The sequence below is a fragment of the Nymphalis io genome, chromosome 29 (genome assembly GCF_905147045.1).
Source record: "Nymphalis io chromosome 29, ilAglIoxx1.1, whole genome shotgun sequence".
Classification (NCBI taxonomy): domain Eukaryota; kingdom Metazoa; phylum Arthropoda; class Insecta; order Lepidoptera; family Nymphalidae; genus Nymphalis; species Nymphalis io.
Window position 1 is genome coordinate 1,130,672 of NC_065916.1, and position 18,747 is coordinate 1,149,418.

General features: G+C 35.5%; 2 protein-coding genes across 5 annotated transcripts; both read right to left on the reverse strand.

Moving 5' to 3' along the window:
* Nucleotides 1–5,764: 5,764 nt before the first annotated feature.
* Nucleotides 5,765–11,838, reverse strand: LOC126779501 (zinc finger protein draculin-like). 4 transcript variants are annotated; one of them, XM_050503541.1, is made up of 5 exons: nucleotides 11,621–11,838; nucleotides 10,548–10,692; nucleotides 9,509–9,625; nucleotides 8,254–8,388; nucleotides 5,765–7,470 (listed from the first exon to the last, which is right to left on the reverse strand). In XM_050503541.1, exons 1-5 carry the CDS (start codon nucleotides 11,765–11,767, stop codon nucleotides 6,323–6,325), a joined length of 1,692 nt encoding a protein of 563 aa, XP_050359498.1. In that variant the 5' UTR covers nucleotides 11,768–11,838; the 3' UTR covers nucleotides 5,765–6,322. The 4 variants fall into 4 exon arrangements, with proteins under 4 accessions (XP_050359498.1, XP_050359497.1, XP_050359500.1 ...); XM_050503540.1 differs by having other exon boundaries at nucleotides 8,254–8,415; XM_050503543.1 differs by having other exon boundaries at nucleotides 8,254–8,415; nucleotides 11,737–11,766.
* A 1,283-nt stretch (nucleotides 11,839–13,121) lies between these two features.
* Nucleotides 13,122–18,386, reverse strand: LOC126779780 (gastrula zinc finger protein XlCGF26.1-like). The gene is made up of 4 exons (XM_050503917.1): nucleotides 18,211–18,386; nucleotides 17,480–17,621; nucleotides 16,786–16,938; nucleotides 13,122–14,239 (listed from the first exon to the last, which is right to left on the reverse strand). Exons 1-4 carry the CDS (start codon nucleotides 18,355–18,357, stop codon nucleotides 13,122–13,124), a joined length of 1,560 nt encoding a protein of 519 aa, XP_050359874.1. The 5' UTR covers nucleotides 18,358–18,386.
* Nucleotides 18,387–18,747: the final 361 nt, after the last annotated feature.

Genomic DNA, 18,747 nt, shown 5'->3' on the forward strand with positions numbered 1-18,747 from the left:
GTCGATAGGTCGCTCCAGAAAAGAATTTAAGAACTCGTAACTTTAAAAAATTGTAAAAAAATAATTTTTGCAGATATCGTTAAAAAAAATTTCGCCAGTGTTGTTTTATATTTTCAATATGATTTTTTGAGACAATAAAAAAAGCTCGTCTTCCTAATTAAATAAAAAAAAAATTATCTCTTTCTGTCATTAATAATTTGACATTTGAAAGAGCAAGACAGTAATGTTGGTGTTGGGAAAAACGGAGGAGGAGGGAGGGTATTCCAGACCTTAGCCGTCTGATAATCAATGACGTGATTTTTAATATTACCCCGAACAAAAAATAAGAAAATTACGCTTTATAATATGACAAATTTATGTTAATATTTAATATAAATTTTCTACCTGATAGCTGCTAAAGACACGATGTCCTCTAGTAGCAAGTCGTTCCTACCTGGGCTGCGAGCATACTATACTTTATCTCGAGCGTATGTCCTGATAGGTACAACGTTGGTGTCTTCAAATCCAGAGTAAACCGGTTTTTTCGGCAAGCGTGCTTCATCCTAGACCGTGTCGATGCTTAACATCAGGCAAATCAACGGGCAAACTGCCTATAAGAGATAAAAAACAAGCGCAAGCGCTGAGAAGCTTTCAGCTTTTCGACTCTATATTATTATACTCGTTAATATATTGTTTATTAATGTATAAGCTCGGGTTGTCTTAATGTTAAAATCAGTTATTGGTGGTAGGGCTTTGTGCAAACCCCTCTAAGTAGATACCACCCACTCATCAGATATTGACATGAATGAATGAACATATACTTGGTATTGTTGTGTTCCAGTTTGAAGGGTGAGTGAGCCAATGTAATTACAGGTAAATGGGACATAATATCTTAGTTCCCAAGGTTGGTGGCGCATTGGCGATGTGAGCGGTTAACAATTCTTATAATGCCAATGTCTATGGGCGTTCGTGACCACCTACCATCAGCTGGCCCATATGCTCGTCCGCCTACCTATACTATATATAAAAAAAGTTAAATTATAGTCTCTACATTTATTTTAACTTTATTGTAAATAATCTGATTAATGGTTACATATATTTCTTTATAGAACATCGAAATGAAATATCAACGCGAAAGGGCGATAACGAAGCGACATTGGAAGCGGAAATACAAGATCAAAATAATAAAACAAAGCAAAATGAAATAAGAAAACATGGAGACAACATCGCGACGATATTGCTTCATACTAATGCAACCCCTCTGCGTTGCCACAACGATTTTGGCTACACGTGCAGTTTCTGCCCCGAGGCCTACATAAAACCCGTTGATCTCAAACAGCACACATTAACCAACCACGGTGAAGATGAAAGAAGAAATTACATCAAAGGTAAAAGACTTCGAAACTATTTAGCCAAACTGGATATAACCGGTTTGAAATGTGAAATTTGCAACAAACCAATCGAAAGCTTGGAAGAAGTGTTGATCCATTTGAAAGATCACGGAAAACTAATACATTTGGACATAAACAATCACATAGTGCCATTTAAATTCGATGACCAAGAATTAAAATGTACAATGTGCAAAGCTGTTTTCACTAAATACAAAATGTTACTCGAACATATGACCCGACATTCAAAGAATTACGTGTGCGACATATGTGGCTCGGGGTTCGTGAACCGCGCAACATTCCATCCACATTACCAGAATCATAAAAAAGGATCGTTTCCATGTGAAAATTGCTCAAAAATATTCGAAACGTATATTAAGAAGAGATCCCACGAACTGGCGGTCCACGTACAATTGCAGATGAAATCCAAATGCGGGCACTGCGGCGAGAGATTCAGTACGAGAAGAAGGAAAGAGAAGCACATATCTTCTGTCCACGGAGTCATTATACAGAGCGTGAAGTGCCATATTTGTGGAAAGATATTTCCAAGAAAAAGTGCCCTAACCATCCACATGAAGCGAGATCACTTACAGCAGCGTAGATACGCTTGTAATTTGTGCGATATGAGATTTTTCGATAATCCACATTTGAAATTCCATATGCTCACACACACTGGCGTTAAGGAGTTCCAGTGTGACTTCTGCAAGAAGTCGTATGTCAACAAACGGTCGCTGAGGGAACATATACGCATTCATGCGGATGATCGGCGGTATAAATGCGATCACTGTGCCATGGCGTTTATACAGAGGTGTAGCTTAATTAGACATTTGAAGACGAAACATATAAGCGTGTAGACTTTTACTATGTATCTCTTTATCTAGAAAAATAAATAAATGCGAAGTGTCTGTCTGTGATTTCAAAATAACTGCATCTTTTTAAGTTCTCGCTATCTGTTACCAGCGATTTTATTAATTTAAATATTTGATGTGTACAATATAATACTACAAATGAAATAAAGTTTATTTATTTATTTAATTAAACAAAACAATCAAAGAAAAGAAAAATAAAAAATGGTGTGCAAGTTATCGCTTATAGCGATCTCTCATAGACAACCATTTTCATTTGGTGAAAGAATTTTTGTAAGAGAACTGGTAAGTGCATTGACATATAAAAAGGCGATACCTGAATATTAAATCTACACCCCACTAAACATATATAATACATACATACATATATACACACATACATATATACACACATACATATATACACACATACATATGTATAAAGTTTTGTATCCGTGTATGTTATCTGTAATTTAAATATAGTTTTAAAACGTATTAAATAAATAACAATAATTCATTTTAAATTATTTGACAATTTACCATCGAAAAAACAAGTTTACCAAAATAATTTTGGTTCACTAGTACTTGGTTATTGATTTTCAAAATGATACACAAACATACAAATTGTTCTGCTAGATTACTAGCAAACATAATTGTTTGCTAGGTATCCTCAAGTCTTAATCCTAATCAGAAATATTCGACGATCGATGTAATTTGGAATTTGATGCTCAGCAAAGCTGAAGGGTTAATAAAAACACGTTAAACATAACAGTAATTAATTTATTAACTTTGTTTAATTTACACACATATATGTACCGCGAAGGGCTTCGCTGCTCGGACGCAGAAATGACATGATATATTCTTGTCGCTTACTCATAAATTAAAATTATTTTTAAACTACCTGTGCTCGCGTTTTCACTCGCGTATAACTTAAATAACTCACTAAGAGCTTATAATATCTCAGTATATAAGACTGCCTCGTTGGTCTAGTGGTTTGATGTAAGGCCGCAGACCCGGAGGCCCTGGGTTCAATACCCAGGTCGGGCCAATAAAAAATTTATTGAGTTTTTCTGTCAGAAAATTATCAGTAGTAACCCGGAGTCTGGAAGTTGGAAGTGTGTACACTCCCGTGCCTCGTAAGCACGTAAAGCCGTTGGTCCTGCACCTGAACTTTTTTCGGTCGTGTCGGATTGCCGTCCCATCGGATTATGAGATTTAGGGAATAGAGAGTGCAGCTGTGTTTGTGCACACACTTCTGCACTATAATATCTAACAGACGAGCCGGTTGGCGTGGTTGGTGGATGCTTGCCTTTCACGCCGAAGGTTGTGGGTTCGATTCCCACCCAGGACAGATATTTGTGTGCATGAGCATGCCTGTTTGTCCTGAGTCGGGGTGTAATTATCTATATAAGTATGTATTTACAAGCCGAGATGGCCTAGTGGTAAGAACGCGTGAATCTTAACCGATGATCGCGGGTTCAAACCCGGGCAAGCACCACTGAATTTTCATGTGCTTAATTTCTGTTTATAATTCATCTCGTGCTTTTCGGTGAAGGAAAACATCGTGAGGAAACCTGCATGTGTCTAATTTCATTGAAATTCTGCCACATGTGTATTCTACCAACCCGCATTGGAGCAGCGTGGTGGAATAAGCTCCAAACCTTCTCCTCAAAAGGGAGAGGAGGCCTTAGCCCAGCAATGGGACATTAACAGGCTGTTACTGTACTGTTACAAAAGAAAAATAGTATATGTAGTATTTTTTTTTTTTTTATAGAATAGGAAGGCGGACGAGCATATGGGCCACCTGATGGTAAGTGGTCACCAACGCTCTTAGACATTGGCATTGTAAGAAATGTCAACCATCGCTTACATATCCAATGCGCCACCAACCTTGGGAACTAAGATTTTATGTCCCTTGTGCCTGTAATTACACTGGCTCACTCACCCTTCAAACCGGAACACAACAATATCAAGTATTGCTGTTTTGCGGTAGAATATCTGATGAGTGGGTGGTACCTACCCAGACGAGCTTGCACAAAGCCCTACCACCAGTATATCAGTTGTCTGGTTTCCATGTCTTTCCCTGAGTTTTATATATAGTGACTACAAACGATACCTTCACAGAAAATCTTTGTATTTAAAAAAAAAGTACTTTTTACTATCGACTAAGTGTAAATTCAACAAAACAATAAGAATAAATATATGCGGCGACGAAACGAAATACTTACAAACGTAACCTATAAACATTAACTGGGTAAGTTATTTACAAACCGAATACAAATATTTTAGCATGAGTATTTTCAAAAAACCAACTTAACCACTTTTTGAAATATGTCAAAACTATAAAAAGTACTATAATTGTCTATGGTGTATCTCGATATCTTTCATAATAATTAATGCCATGTTTATAAAAACGACTTCGAAAATAATACATTATTTTACAAATTTGCTTTACTTACAAATTTACTTTAATTAGAAAACCGCACTCCTAGAAACGCCTAACGGAAATCAGTTAAGCCGTTAAGATTAGCGCACACAAACGCACTGACAAACAAACAGACAAAAATTCTAACAACCATTGTTTTGGGTTCTATTGTTTCTTTTATAATTTTCTTATGTTAGTCTAATGTTAATTGTATAGTTTTCTTATGTGTATAGACTAACAAATGCCTGCCTTGACGGCACTCTTAAGGCGACAACGGGGTGTCGCGGAGAGGGGAGGTATGTTTTGGACGCAAATAAGATTTCATTTGATATTCGATTTATAATTTATTATTCATATATTATTAATAATATTACCTTTTTTTTTGCTCAAACACATCAGTGAGTACGCATTTCCACAGCGACCGGAATTTAGTAATATATAGGTACGTGTTACTAGTTAAAAAAAACTGCGGTCGGGGAACCCCCGTCAGGAACGAAGTTCTTTGCGATACTTTTTCGACTCAAAATGTAATTTAAAATGTAGAATTTAAATATAAAATAGCGAATTATAATTTGTAGTGAAAGATCGTGCCTTTACAACTTAGTACCCATTATAAGCCTAGATGGCCCAGTGATAAGAACGCGTGAATCTTAACCGATGATCGTCGGTTCAAACCCGGGCAAGCACCACTGAATTTTCATGTGCTTAGTTTGTGTGTATAATTCATCTCGTGCTTGACGGTGAAGGAAAACATCGTGAGGAAATCTGCATGTGTCGAATTTCACTGAAATTATGCCACGTGTGTATTCTACCAACCCGTATTAGAGCAGCGTGGAGCAGCGTCCTCAAAAAGGAGAGAAGGCCTTAGCCCAGCAGTGGGACATCAACAGACTGTTACTACTGTACCCATTATTGCCGCCAGAAATACAACGATATTGTTTAATTTTATAAATTCGTCGGGTCGGGCGGGTGATCGGGAGGGACCATTTTAAATTTGATTTAAAAAAAAAGATCATTAATCAAATTTACGTAGTTATCTTTTGTAATAATAATTAGATGCGTTACTTTATTATTTTAAATTTCCAAGTGTTTAGTCAAATTGTAGTTTTAAATAAATATTTATTACTATTAAAAAAAAAAGTATAAAACTTCAAAAACATGATATTTATATACATATATATATATGACTTCTTTTTCATTTATTTTGAGTATTTTTTTTAACTGAATATGTGCTTTTAATATTGTTTAACTAATTTCACTTTTGTTTATACATTAACCGTATAAAATAGAAAGAGATGGTAATAAAGAGAAAGAGACGGGTAGGCATATGGTAATTCTGCCATTCACTCTACTGTAACCCGCGTAAAAGAACTTCGTTCCAATAATTTTGCTGTTAATATATATATATTTTTTTAAATGAGATTTGACAGGTAATTTTCTATTAAATGGTCATTCGAATTGATACACAGAGTATAATTGGCTAACATTATAGGCAATGGCGGAAATGAAATCTGCGACCATCACAACACAAAACGACCTTCATGGAAGGCCAGAGATTTTTTTACATGTATTTTTTTTAATATAACAAATTCATTACTATCTCGTAATGCCATATAAAATCAAATAACCATAAAGCCATTCAATTCCAACGATAATTAACCCCCACACATTTAAAACTAATTTCACTAGCTCCGAGGTAAGCCGTTCACGTAATCCGAATGATGCGCTTTCATATGCCCTTTCAGACTGCAATTTTGCACAAAGGCCTGTCCACACACGACACAGACATACCTTCGATCGTTATTATGAATCCTCATGTGTTCCTTTAGGGTTTTCTTCCTGGCATATGACTTTTTACAGACCATACATTCATATGTCCTTTCTCCGTTGTGTTTTATCATATGGGCTTTCAATTCAGCTATAGTGTGACATTTATAGCTGCACAGCGAGCATTCCTTATCCTTGACTTCCAGATGCCGTCGCTTCATGTGCAATGAAAGAGCATACCGTCTCTTGAAAACCGTATCGCAGACATTACAACGGTACCTTAGAGGCTGTTCCCCATGAGCTTCCACCATGTGCTGGTGACGATCGAAATAATCCGTGAAACGCTCCGGACATTTCGGGCACTTATTTTTCTTCACCATCTTATGTACAGCATCCACGTGACACTTGTGTTTATATTGAGTATTGTACACTTTGTTGCATATATCGCACGGAAAAACACCTTTTATATGGGAGTATTTTAAATGAACCTTCAACCGGCTCTGGGTCACGTAGCCCGCACCGCACTGATCACAGACGAAATTCCTGTAATGCACGTTCATATGTCTCTCGATCGCTCCGAAGGTTTCGAAATTAAACCCACAAGTTTGACACTCGTACTCGTTTCCCTTGGTTAGCTTGAACGGTATAATCCTATCGCCATATTCTGGATGTAGCTTCTTCTTGTGGACTTTTGTTAAATGCGATTTCAGCTCGTTCAGATTTGGCAGAGTTTGATCGCAAATGGTACACTTTATTTCCGTGATGTGAACGTATACCACTAATCGTTCCATGATCGATTTATTTAGTATTTTCTTCATATTTGATTTGCATCGATCGTTGTACTGATGGTCGCGGAGTATTTCAAAGTTTTCGTAAATACGCCTGCAATAGAAGCAAGGGAAGCCGGATCGTCGCCTAGTCTTGAACGCTGTGAGGTTTGAATGTTCTAGAATCGTCGATAAGTTCGTTATATGCGCAAGTTTCTCCGTCATGTACACGTTTCGTATCCTGTGCTGTGCTGAATCTTTTACAAGATTTTTTATAGAATTTGGTGTGATTTTTTTACCTGAAAATTTTATAATTTTAAATAATATTATTGTATTAACCGAGCAAGTTTAGGAATCAAAGCCAGTGTCTAAATTGTTATTTAAAAATTTGTTGAATCGTAAAAAATTTGGATACAATTGATGGCGAAATATCGGATGAACGGGCTTTCGAATCAAAGCCAAGTAAGCTACATGGTGGTAGGGCCTTTTAGAAGCCCCTTTTTGTATACCCCCCCCCCCCATGAGATATTTTACCGCCAACCAGTGATACTTAGTATTATATTCCGGTTGAAAGGGTAAGTGAGTCAGTGTCACCAGGCACGAGAACATTTGAGTTCCCAAGATTGTTTCCACATTGGCGATGTAAGAAATGGTTCATATTTCTTACAGCGCCAATGTCTATGGGCGGTGGTGACCACGTACCTATATTATACAAACAAAATAGGATTAAAATGTCACTTCATCTTCTTATTGTGTGCCTCATAGAAATTAATATATATGCTGTGACGAGTCTTTGATTAATTGCTTAGTTTCTTACCGGTTATTAGCGGTAAAATTTCCGGCGGTAGCTACCCGGGACGTACCGTATTTCGTTTTTTTTAATGAGCTTTTTGCTGGCAACACGGTTATGGAAGGCAAAAAGATATTTCACGGTAACATGCGCAAGCGATCCCGTACCGGTTTTTTAGTTGGTATTCTGACGTGGCGAGTCCCACATACCGCCCCACTGTTCCCGTGGGGGAAACGCGTAATGCGTTTTACCAGCTTTATAACGAGCAAAAAGATATATATGTATTAATCACCTTTCAACAACTCTAATTCCTTAACGAACTGTTTACATCTGAACTCCAAAGTCGCTCTGGTCGGTAGAGGTGGTAACGTCCCGGGGGGGAATCTTGCTAGGAACTCCGCTTCACCATCGACTAAATCCTCATCAGCTGTCGAATGGGCATCCGTCATTATTTCTAAAAAATATTATTATGTAAACTATTGCTATAATATCTTAATTTCTACTCTATTTTAAAAGCTATAGTGTCCAATCTGGGTTAACACGTTATTTTTGTCATATAATTGGTACACACACATTGATACACAGGCTTAAAGAAACACACATATACACACGTCGAACTTGTTTTCTTTTTATAATAATAATAATATATGGGACATTATTCACACACGGCCATCTGGTCCCAAATTAAGCAGAGCTTGTACTATGGAAACCAGACAACTGATATACTACATATACTATTTTTCTATAACCGCTTTAAAAGTTTAAACGACTAGGCGCCTTTGATATCCAAGTCCTAGACTATAAATGTGTAATTTTTTTATACCACAGCACCGCTTATAAAGTAAATAAATAATTATAATATATGTTTAAGCTAATTGTGTAGTCATATTTTGATTTTATTTACATGTTATATAATACATAATATAATATATGTTCTAATTGATGGAAATTCCGCCAACCTGCAGCATAGAGGAGCAGCGTGGTGGAAGAAGCTCCAAACTTTATATAGGTAGTATGCGAAAGCGATCCCGTGACGCTCACCAAAAAGACGGTTAGGGTACCACTGGTTTTTGGTGCGATGGACGTTCTAGGCATCGGTGAATACCACATAAGCCATTTTATTTTATTACGATCTCCAACAAGGAATACACATGATAAGCTTTTAATACGTTATGCGAATTATAAGTCTATCTGCTCCCTCAGTTACAGGAAACCACAGCATCCATCACATACAATTAACATCTTATAAAAATAGTAAAATTAAAATTAAGAACATTACAAATTTAAAATGATACGACATAAAGAACTAAAACAAAAAACAAAACTTCTTATGTTAAATGACTAAAATTTAGGAATGGAATTTGAAAAGCTAAAAATAAATGTAATATAAAAAAAAAAAAAACTAAGGATACTAAAAAAAATATACAAAAAATACAAATAGAATGAATGAATGAATGAATATCATATTTCATAATAAAACTACCCTAGAGACTGTGTGGCGTTAATAGAACTATAGGGACAATTTTTGTATTAATAAGTTGACTTACCATCGTACTTGGCTAAATAATCATCGTCATCAACGTTTCCATCTGAGTCGTTCAGTTCACTCTTAACTTCTCCTTGTTTCTCCTCTTTAACATCGACGTCAATATGTGGTTCTCCCACTGAAATTCAATTACTTTATTAAAATGATCTTGTTGACAAATTTTCAGACACAGCGACCATTGTCAATTGAGACCAACCAGCTGGGTGTCTCTCACGATGTCTCAAATTATACATATGTGTTTGTGCAAAAAAATGTGGTCAGCAATCAGACACTATTTACACATTTATAAATGTATAATAATAATTTTTACCTGGGGGAGGTGTTATGTATGAAAAAGCAGCCAATGTTCTTGTTTTTTTTTTATTTTATTTTAAAGAATAGGAAGGCGGACAAGCATATGGGCCAACTGATGGTAAGTGGTCACCAACACCCATAGACATTGGCATTGTAAGAAATGTTAACCATCGCTTACAACGCCATGCGCCACCAACCTTAGGAACTAAGATGTTATGTCCCTTGTGCCTGTAATTACACTGGCTCACTCACCCTTCAAACTGGAACACAACAATACCAAGTACTGCTGTTTGGCGGTAGAATATCTGATCAGTGGGTGGTACCTACCCAGACGAGCTTGCACAAAGCTCTACCACCAGTTCCTTGTTTGAAGTTCAAGCTTGCATTATACCAAATTTAATCAAAATCTGTTCAGTGGTTTAGCCATTAAAGCTTAACAGACAGAGTTACTTCCGCATTTATAATATTAGTATATTATATACAATACTTTAATTGACTTATCATTTTTAAATTAGAATCTAATAGAAATCTTAAACAATTTCCAACTTGCCAACATTTTGCTGGTAAATCTTTTTTTAATATTATTTATTTATTACATTCAACATAAAATTTAGTCATTGGACAAATGTAAAAATACAAATTAATATTTACAATTTTAAATTTTATTAAAACAATTTGTTCAATTCATATTGTGTTTTTCATTCCATTTTTTTAAAATATTAATTTTCTAAGCGTTTAAAACTTACAGTTAACGAAGTACGTCTGTTTCTCATCCAGTGCATCTAACAGCTGTTGCTCTGCACTCACAACCATCATGCGGAAGCTGAAAGCCTCTCTTAACTTCTGGATACACGGCAAACAGATCAACGAGCTTCTACTGTTTGTACATAACTGAAAAACAATACATAATATGAAAAGTCACGGTAAACTTAATTATGGAATATTATAACAAAGAGGATTTATGCCATCGTCTTGGTAGAAACCATACAATTATCACATATTCTACTGCAAAACAGCCTTGGTATAGGTATACTTCAGTTTGAAGGGCGAGTGGGCTACTGTCACTACAGGCAGACACGATATAACATCTTAGTTCTCAAGGTTGGTGACACATTGCTCAAAGTTTCGGATAATATTTCTGACAGTGTTAATGTCTGTATAATTAAAAAAAATATAGTGCTTATCATTTGTATTTTAATTATTCTTGATTGATTGGTAATGTATAATTAAGGGATAGATAATAAATTATAATAAACATTTAATTTAATCCATTCACCCACATTGGGCTGGCATGGCGTAATAAGCTCTAGACTGCATATTAATAGGAGATTTACTAGCTTGAAGTTTAAGATAAAAATATAAGTATGAGACAAGTTTAATAAAATGCCATAGATAGTATTTAAAGCAATAATACTTATTCAGATAATAGGATCAATTGTTTACAAATCTTTGCTTACAAATGTTATAAGCAATTTTTTGTTTTCAAACTGACTTGTTGCTGTTGGCCCTAGTGGCCTCTAAAGCGTCACCGGGAGGGACGTGCGAGTTGACTCAAGCCGAATGTTGGGAGCCACACAAGGGGCTCAAGAGAAACGGACGTCCTAAGGGTGCCTCCTGTGAGGCCGGACCTCGGCTTAGGACGCCGTTGAAGTGGAGGAAATAAGAATATAAGTTTATCTGTCACGCAGAACAGGAGCAACGATTCGAAGTGATATTTTGCACAAGATAGCGGCTGGAGGGTAAATAGGATAGTTTTTTAAATAAAAAAACACAGAAACAAAGCCAAGCGTAAATTATTCGCACATATTTTATAACTCACATATAAATTAAAACATTCTTGAAATAAATCGAAATATACTTCGCGTATACCATTGAAATGATATTCCTTCATTATATCTCTATGATTACCATTGCAGAAACAAAACCTGCATTTACCAAAGCGTGTATTATTTAAATTACTTTCCATTGTTATTTCATTCGGCTATTTTAATTATAACATAAGCTTTTTTTATTTTCCGCTAGCTAATGTTTTCGTTTTGAGCTTTTGACACATTAGGTATTTTGACATTGACGTAAATAATGCCCGACTTTGAAAAGAATGGCTGCTCTTTTGCCTATATGGAATGTATAGATTCGGAGAAGTATCTTTGCGTGTAAAAAGTATCCCTCAAATGAAATTTAGATAGCGCTACTTATCATTATTTAAAGTCTATCTCTTAAGCGAATAATTTAACAATTTTGTTTACCGAATGTCTGGCAATCATTTGTAAATTAAAATTGAATGTATTGAAAACTGATCTAACAATTTGTTGTTGACTTGTTAATTTTTTATCGTTTAAATATAATCGTAATCACAATGTTACTTACCCAAAATATTTATTACCGCAGTAATCTACTTATCACTATTTTATAAAGCAAAAAAAAATTTCATTTATAATAGTTTAAGAGTATAAGTGTTAACAACGAACACTAATGTCACGGATAAATCCAATAGGGTTTCGGTTACATCGTTCACAGTAGAACATAACAAGAAAATGTATATTTTAATAAATAAATCTCTATTAATTGTATAGCTAATGAATTTATTTAGTTTAGTTATTCTATATTTTCATATTTATAATATAAAATTATTCTCATGAAGGAGTCGAAATCCAAGCAATGACATAACTACATTTTTATACCCCACTCCTTTCAGTAGTACAGCACAGTAACAGCCTGTGAGTGTCCCACTGCTGAGCTAAGGCCTCCTCTCCCTTTTGAGGAGAGGGTTTGGAGCTTATTCCACCACGCTGCTCCAATGCGGGTTGGTGGAATACACATGTCTAATTTCATTGAAATTATGCAACATGCAGGTTTCCTCACGATGTTTTCCTTCACCGTCAAGCACGAGATGAATTATAATCACAAATTAAGCACATGATAATTCAGTGGTGCTTGCCCGGGTTTTGAACCCATGATCGTCGGTTAAGATTCACGCGTTCTAACCACTAGGCCATCTCGGCTTTCCCCTCTACCTAAACCGAACAAACCCTACATTTCTAACACTGTGGAACTTAATCCCAGCATTATATAAATCACTATCCCCATCATCAGTGTTAGCCAGGTGAATATATAATAACTACCATTTTACTATAAACACAAATGTGAATATTTTTAACTACAATAAAAATTATAATTGATATTTTAAATTGAAATATATATTACAAAATTTAACTTGCGTGAAATAAAACCAACAGTTTATCATGTTATATATAAATATTTCATAATATTTAAACAATAAATAATCGAACAACAATATTAAAATTAAATTTTACTAAAAATCACAGACCAAGGAGTTCAGGGTGATGAGTTTTTATATGACCTTTCAAACTACAATTCTGCACAAACGCTTGACCGCACGACTTGCATGCATACCGTTTGTCATTATTATGTATTCGCATATGCTCTCTAAGCGTTTTTTTTCTTGCATATGATTTCTTGCACACCGTACATTCAAAAATTCTTTCACCGTTATGCTTTATCATATGCACTTTTAATTCGTTTTTAGTAAAACACGTGTACGAACACAGTTCGCATTGAAAGTCCCTTTCGTCTAAATGGTCTCTTTTCATGTGCATAGATAACATATATTTGCGCTCGAATGATTTTTCGCAAACATTACATTTATATTCTAATGGGGCAACACCGTGGAGTTCCACCATATGTTTTTGCCGCTTAAAGTATTCTGTGAACCGTTCGTCGCATTTAGCGCATTTGAAGCGCTTTATCATTTTATGCACGACATCGATGTGATTTTTTAAATTGACCGGCGTCGTATAAACTTTTTTACACATTTCACATGGAAAACTGCCGCCAACGTGTTGCTTCGAGTGGACTTTCAAGCGGCACTTCGTGACGTAGCCCGTTCCGCATTCCTTGCAAACATAGTTCCTGAAATGAACGTTCATATGACGCTCTATCGATCCAAATGTTCCGAAGTTACACTTGCAGACTTGGCATTCAAAAATACCTTGAGTTAATTTGAACGGGACAACGCGATCTGGAAATTCTTGCATTTCCTTTTTATGTTCTTTTATTAAATGATTTTTTAAATTGTTCAAATTTGGAACGGCTTCGTTGCATATTGTACATTTAAGATCTGTGACGTCGACATATACGACGAAATTCTCCGCGCCATATGACCTTAGTACTCTTTTCAATTCGGTCTTTGTGTGTTTCCGTTGATGTTCTCGTAATTTTGATAGATCGTCAAATAGCATGCGACAGTAGAAGCATGGAAAGCCGGTTTTGAGCTTCGGTTTGAATGGTGTCGCGTTCGAATTTTCTAGAATGACGCACGCGTTGTATATATAAGCGAGTTTCTCTGTTCTATTGTTGTTCTTTATTTTACAAAATGTATCTCTTATTGAATCTGTGTAACTTTTGCTGTTTATTTTTACTGTGAATTACAAAAATAATGTAATTAGACACTTTATAATAATAAATCTCATAAAATATAATATACTCTAAAATAATACTTGGTGGTCGGTGGTATATAGTCTTATGCAAGCCCGTTTGTTTATATAGTGGATAATACGTTAAGAAAAGTGAATGATTAAAAATTTTATGGTTTTTATTTATAATATATAAATTATAAACGAGTCAAAATAACAACAAAACAAATATATTGCCAACTTCAGTCACAGGAGTACAGATATATAAACAACTGACATGACATGACATGACATGAATTGACGCGATTTCATTCGTCGATTTCTTGATTTATCTATGGCATTCATTATAATGTTCGACAGCTTCACCGCGGTACTGTCAGCCGAAAAAAAGGTCTTTATCTTTTAGGGCGTGGACACATATCTACGGTGCGGAAGCGGCCACCGTGTACGGCACGGTGCCGCTACCGGAAGACGGCGCGGCGTCGTGCCGTAGAACGGTGCCGTGTACGGTGCACCGCCAAAACGGTAGCAACCATCGTTTCCTAATAGCCAGATAATGCTTTTTTCGCGCAGGTAATCTGTATTAGTCTTTACGTGTTACAAAGTAAAGACTAAATACGCCCTACTATTACTGAAACTGCTTTTTTTTATATGCGCCGGGAGGGCAAAGGACTCTACTCCACTTCCATCAGGTGCAGTCATTTTAAGTGGTAGTAGAGTCCAAACGCGACGACGGCCAGTACAGTCGGGAACAATGTTCTGCACTAGTCTATACTTAATGAATAAAGCATTACTCTGAATAGACTAAGATTTAAAACTTGGAGCCATAGTTACTTTTTTTCAGCTTAAAAACACCTATCCAACGATGTATTACATGGAGGATGGGACCAAAATTGGCATTGTCATCACCACATATTTTCAGTGATTCATATACCTCTAAAAATGACGTCCATCTTGGTTCATTATGGACGTAAACAAATATATTTTTTGATTCTGTTCTTTCTTCATTCGTCGTCTTAGCAACAGGAGCATAATAATAATATCCTGGGACATTTTTCACACACGGCCATCTGATTCCAAATTAAGCTTGTACAGAGCTTGTACTATGGAAACCAGACAACTGATATACTTCATATACTATTTCTCTTTTGTAAATACTTACTTATTCATGATTACACTCAGACTCAGGACAAACAGACATGTTCATGCACACAAATATCTGTCCTGGGTGGGAATCGAACCCCCAACCTTCGGCGTGAAAGGCAAACATCCACTAACCACGCCAACCGGCTCTTCAAATAATACGTCTTTCACGGCCCATGTCAAGACCAAGACTATTGGAAACGATGCTTGCTGCCGTACGCCGACGCCGTGTACGTACACGGCAATGTGCTGCTGCACGACGTGCCGTTACACGGTGGCCAATGCCGAACCGTAGACGTGTCCACGCCCTTATATGTATTATACATATTAAAAAAAACTATGCATAAAGCTAGTGTAACAGTGTCTTTGAATATTTACTTTTTACCTTTAATGTTCAAGAAAATTGGCTCATTATATAGTTTTAAAAAATGAACTTAAAATATATCTGTCTGTTTTTATTTCAACGAGAAAGAAAGGGATAGAGTATATTACATAAAGTAAAAAGAAAATGATGTTGAAAAGAGAAATTATCAATTTTTAAATTAACAAAATCGCCATTGAAAGCCGTTGAATGACATAAATGAAAATTATTTTTTATCTATAATATTATAAATGATACGAATAATCGCATTACCATTATGCGAATGATTCGATACATTTCAAGCGTTTTATTAATACAATCAACGCTTACACAGAGTGTAGTTCTTTCTATAAACTTGCAAAAGCTACTTAAAATAGTACATTTGCTTTTATTTACAATTTGAAAATGGTCATTTTAACCGTTAATTAAGCCGTACCAGACTGACAATGTACCGCCAACCATTGAATGAATGTCATTACATAAGTTCACTATAATAATAATAATATCCTGGGACATTATTCTGATCCCAAATTAAGCAGAGCTTGTACTATGGAAACCAGACAACTGATATACTACTGTAAGGAGTCAGTCGCGAAGACTGGCATCACACGGTTACCAGGCTATAAAAGAACCCCTCTCGCTATGATGGGCCTTTTTTTGCTCCTTAAGATTGGAACTCTCAATTTCACCTGCCTAAGCTGTACGACACAGCTGGTATGGTGTGGTATATTTCTCTATTAATGTTAAACAGTCATTTTCCGTTACCAATTTTAATTCCTTTGTTTTTTTATTTAAATTGTCATTTCCATTATTTTTTTAAATCCACTTCTGATTCCTAGAACTACATATACTACTTTTCTCTTGTAAATACATACTTATATAGATAATTACACCCAGACTCAGGACAAACAGACATGTTCATGCACACAAATGTCTATCTTGGGTGGGAATCGAACCACAACCTTCAGCGTGAAAGGCAAGTACCAACCATGCCAACCGGCTTACCCACAGATATACATTAAAACTTTTATAATATTAATATGTTACCTGTATCTTCTTCTAATAATCCATCTGTATCCGAATTCCCAACATTTTGTTCAACGTCACTGCCTTCTGAGTTGTCGAATTTCTCATTTTTTATTTCAATAAATTGTTCATGTTCATCATTTTCAACCGACTTCTGTATATTCGGTAACTGTACTGAAAATAATAAGAAGTTAATAATAAATAATAACAATCATTGATCATATAAAGTGTCAACTATATTTTCAAAGGGGAAGAACGTTTTGCAAAGAAGGTACAGCCCAGTTATAAATTATTCAAACAATAAAAAGCACCATTGCCAAATAACAATTGTCATATAACAAGCAAGTGGGTTATAAAGCCATAGTCCTAATGACTAATGGTGTCTAGATTGTGTAAGGAATGGTTTCTCTCATAGTTATTATAATATTGATATATTTATACATATAGGAGCTTATAAGGCCCTGACTATCTCTTTCTATCATTATTGATTTTATATTTGAATGAAGAAAACACAACATTGTTTTTTTTTATATAGAATCAGAAGGTAGACCACGACAACTCCGGGGAGCCATTGAGAATTTTCGACAGAAAAACTCAATATATTTTTTATTGGCCTGAACTGGACTTTGAACCCAAGTTCTTAGAGGCCTTAAATCCAGCCACTAGTCCAATGGTCCATGAAGATTAATAACATTGAAATATATGAACATTATACCTGTAGAATTGTCTTGGCTTATATTGTAGCTAAGTAGATTCCGTTCAACATCAAGGACCATCTTTTTAAAACTACTTGCATCTCTCAGCCGGAGTATACATGAGGTGCATATCAGTGTGCTCTTTCTGGAATTTGTTGTGAGCTGGAACATTATTTTTTTAATTTCTTTTATAATTTTTCTATTTAATTTTTATACTATGATCAAAATGTATTCTATACCATATAATAATAATAAAAATAATGTCCTCCAGACAGATTTAGGTCACAACGGCCAATCTCAAGAGAGATTAGTCAACTATGCAGGAGATATTATAGTGCACAAGTGTGTGCGCAAACACAGGTGCACTCTCTATTCCCTAACTCTCATAATTCGATGGGACGGCAATCTGACACACCGGAAAGAGTTCAGGCGCAGGACCAACGGCTTTATGTGCTTTCCGAGGCACGGGAGTGTACGCACTTCCAACTTCTAGACTAGAAGAGAGTTCTAGAGTTTTCATAATTTTCAATCTATAGTTAAGAAAGGAAAAATAATCTGTAAATATATGTATGTTCAAAGGTCACAAAAATGGTATTTTATAGTCCATTTCTACAGTAATGTTAGAAAAAACTTATAAGAAAAAATATATTATATTCAGTTCATTTTTCTCTTCCATAACGCCAGTTTTTTATAAACTTAGAACTCTCGCACGCTGATTAAAATATTTTACTCAAAAAAAAAAAAAACTTACGAATAGATTAAAACATTCTAAAAATATTTTAAAATAAACTTCGCGTGTTCCATTCCATTCGTACTCCAGCATCAGATCTCTGTGCTCTCCCACTGTTAAGCAGCATCGACATTCACCGTACTTTGTACTATTACCACTTTCATTCATAATTGTTGTTTAATACAGAAATAAATAAATAAAATGTATTCTATTATTACAAATATATTTGAAGTGTCACTTTTGACATCTTAGGATTGGGATAAATTATCGATATTCTGCTCGATTCATCGAGAAATTTCATATTCGACAAATCGATTTTTATTTTATTTTTTATACCTCTCAACCATCCCGATTTTGGGCAGCCTGCATCCACAGATTTAGAAAAGGTCTAAATCGTCGGTCCACCTTGCCGCATAGCACGCTTCGGCTCCATCGGCCATCAATGCGCCTGGAAACATGAGTTCTTCCACTTTAGCGTGTTAATTCTACGCGCGATGTCGGTGACTTTGGCTCTCTGGCGAATATCCTAATTTCGGATTATATCTGCTAGAGAAACCT

Bases quoted from the DNA above. Each gene is read 5' to 3' on its own strand.
- LOC126779501 (XM_050503540.1), bottom strand. From the start codon at position 11,767: ATGGAAAGTAATTTAAATAATACACGCTTTGGTAAATGCAGGTTTTGT. The intron at 10,693-11,620 runs GTGAGTTATAAA...ATTGTTTTTCAG, and splicing joins AAGAATGTTTTAATTTATAT to TTATGTACAAACAGTAGAAG. The intron at 9,626-10,547 runs GTAAGTTTTAAA...ATTGAATTTCAG, and splicing joins ACAGACGTACTTCGTTAACT to TGGGAGAACCACATATTGAC.
- LOC126779780 (XM_050503917.1), bottom strand. From the start codon at position 18,357: ATGAATGAAAGTGGTAATAGTACAAAGTACGGTGAATGTCGATGCTGC. The intron at 16,939-17,479 runs GTATAATGTTCA...TATTATTTTCAG, and splicing joins AAGCCAAGACAATTCTACAG to TACAGTTACCGAATATACAG. The intron at 14,240-16,785 runs GTAACATATTAA...TGTAATTCACAG, and splicing joins ATTATTAGAAGAAGATACAG to TAAAAATAAACAGCAAAAGT.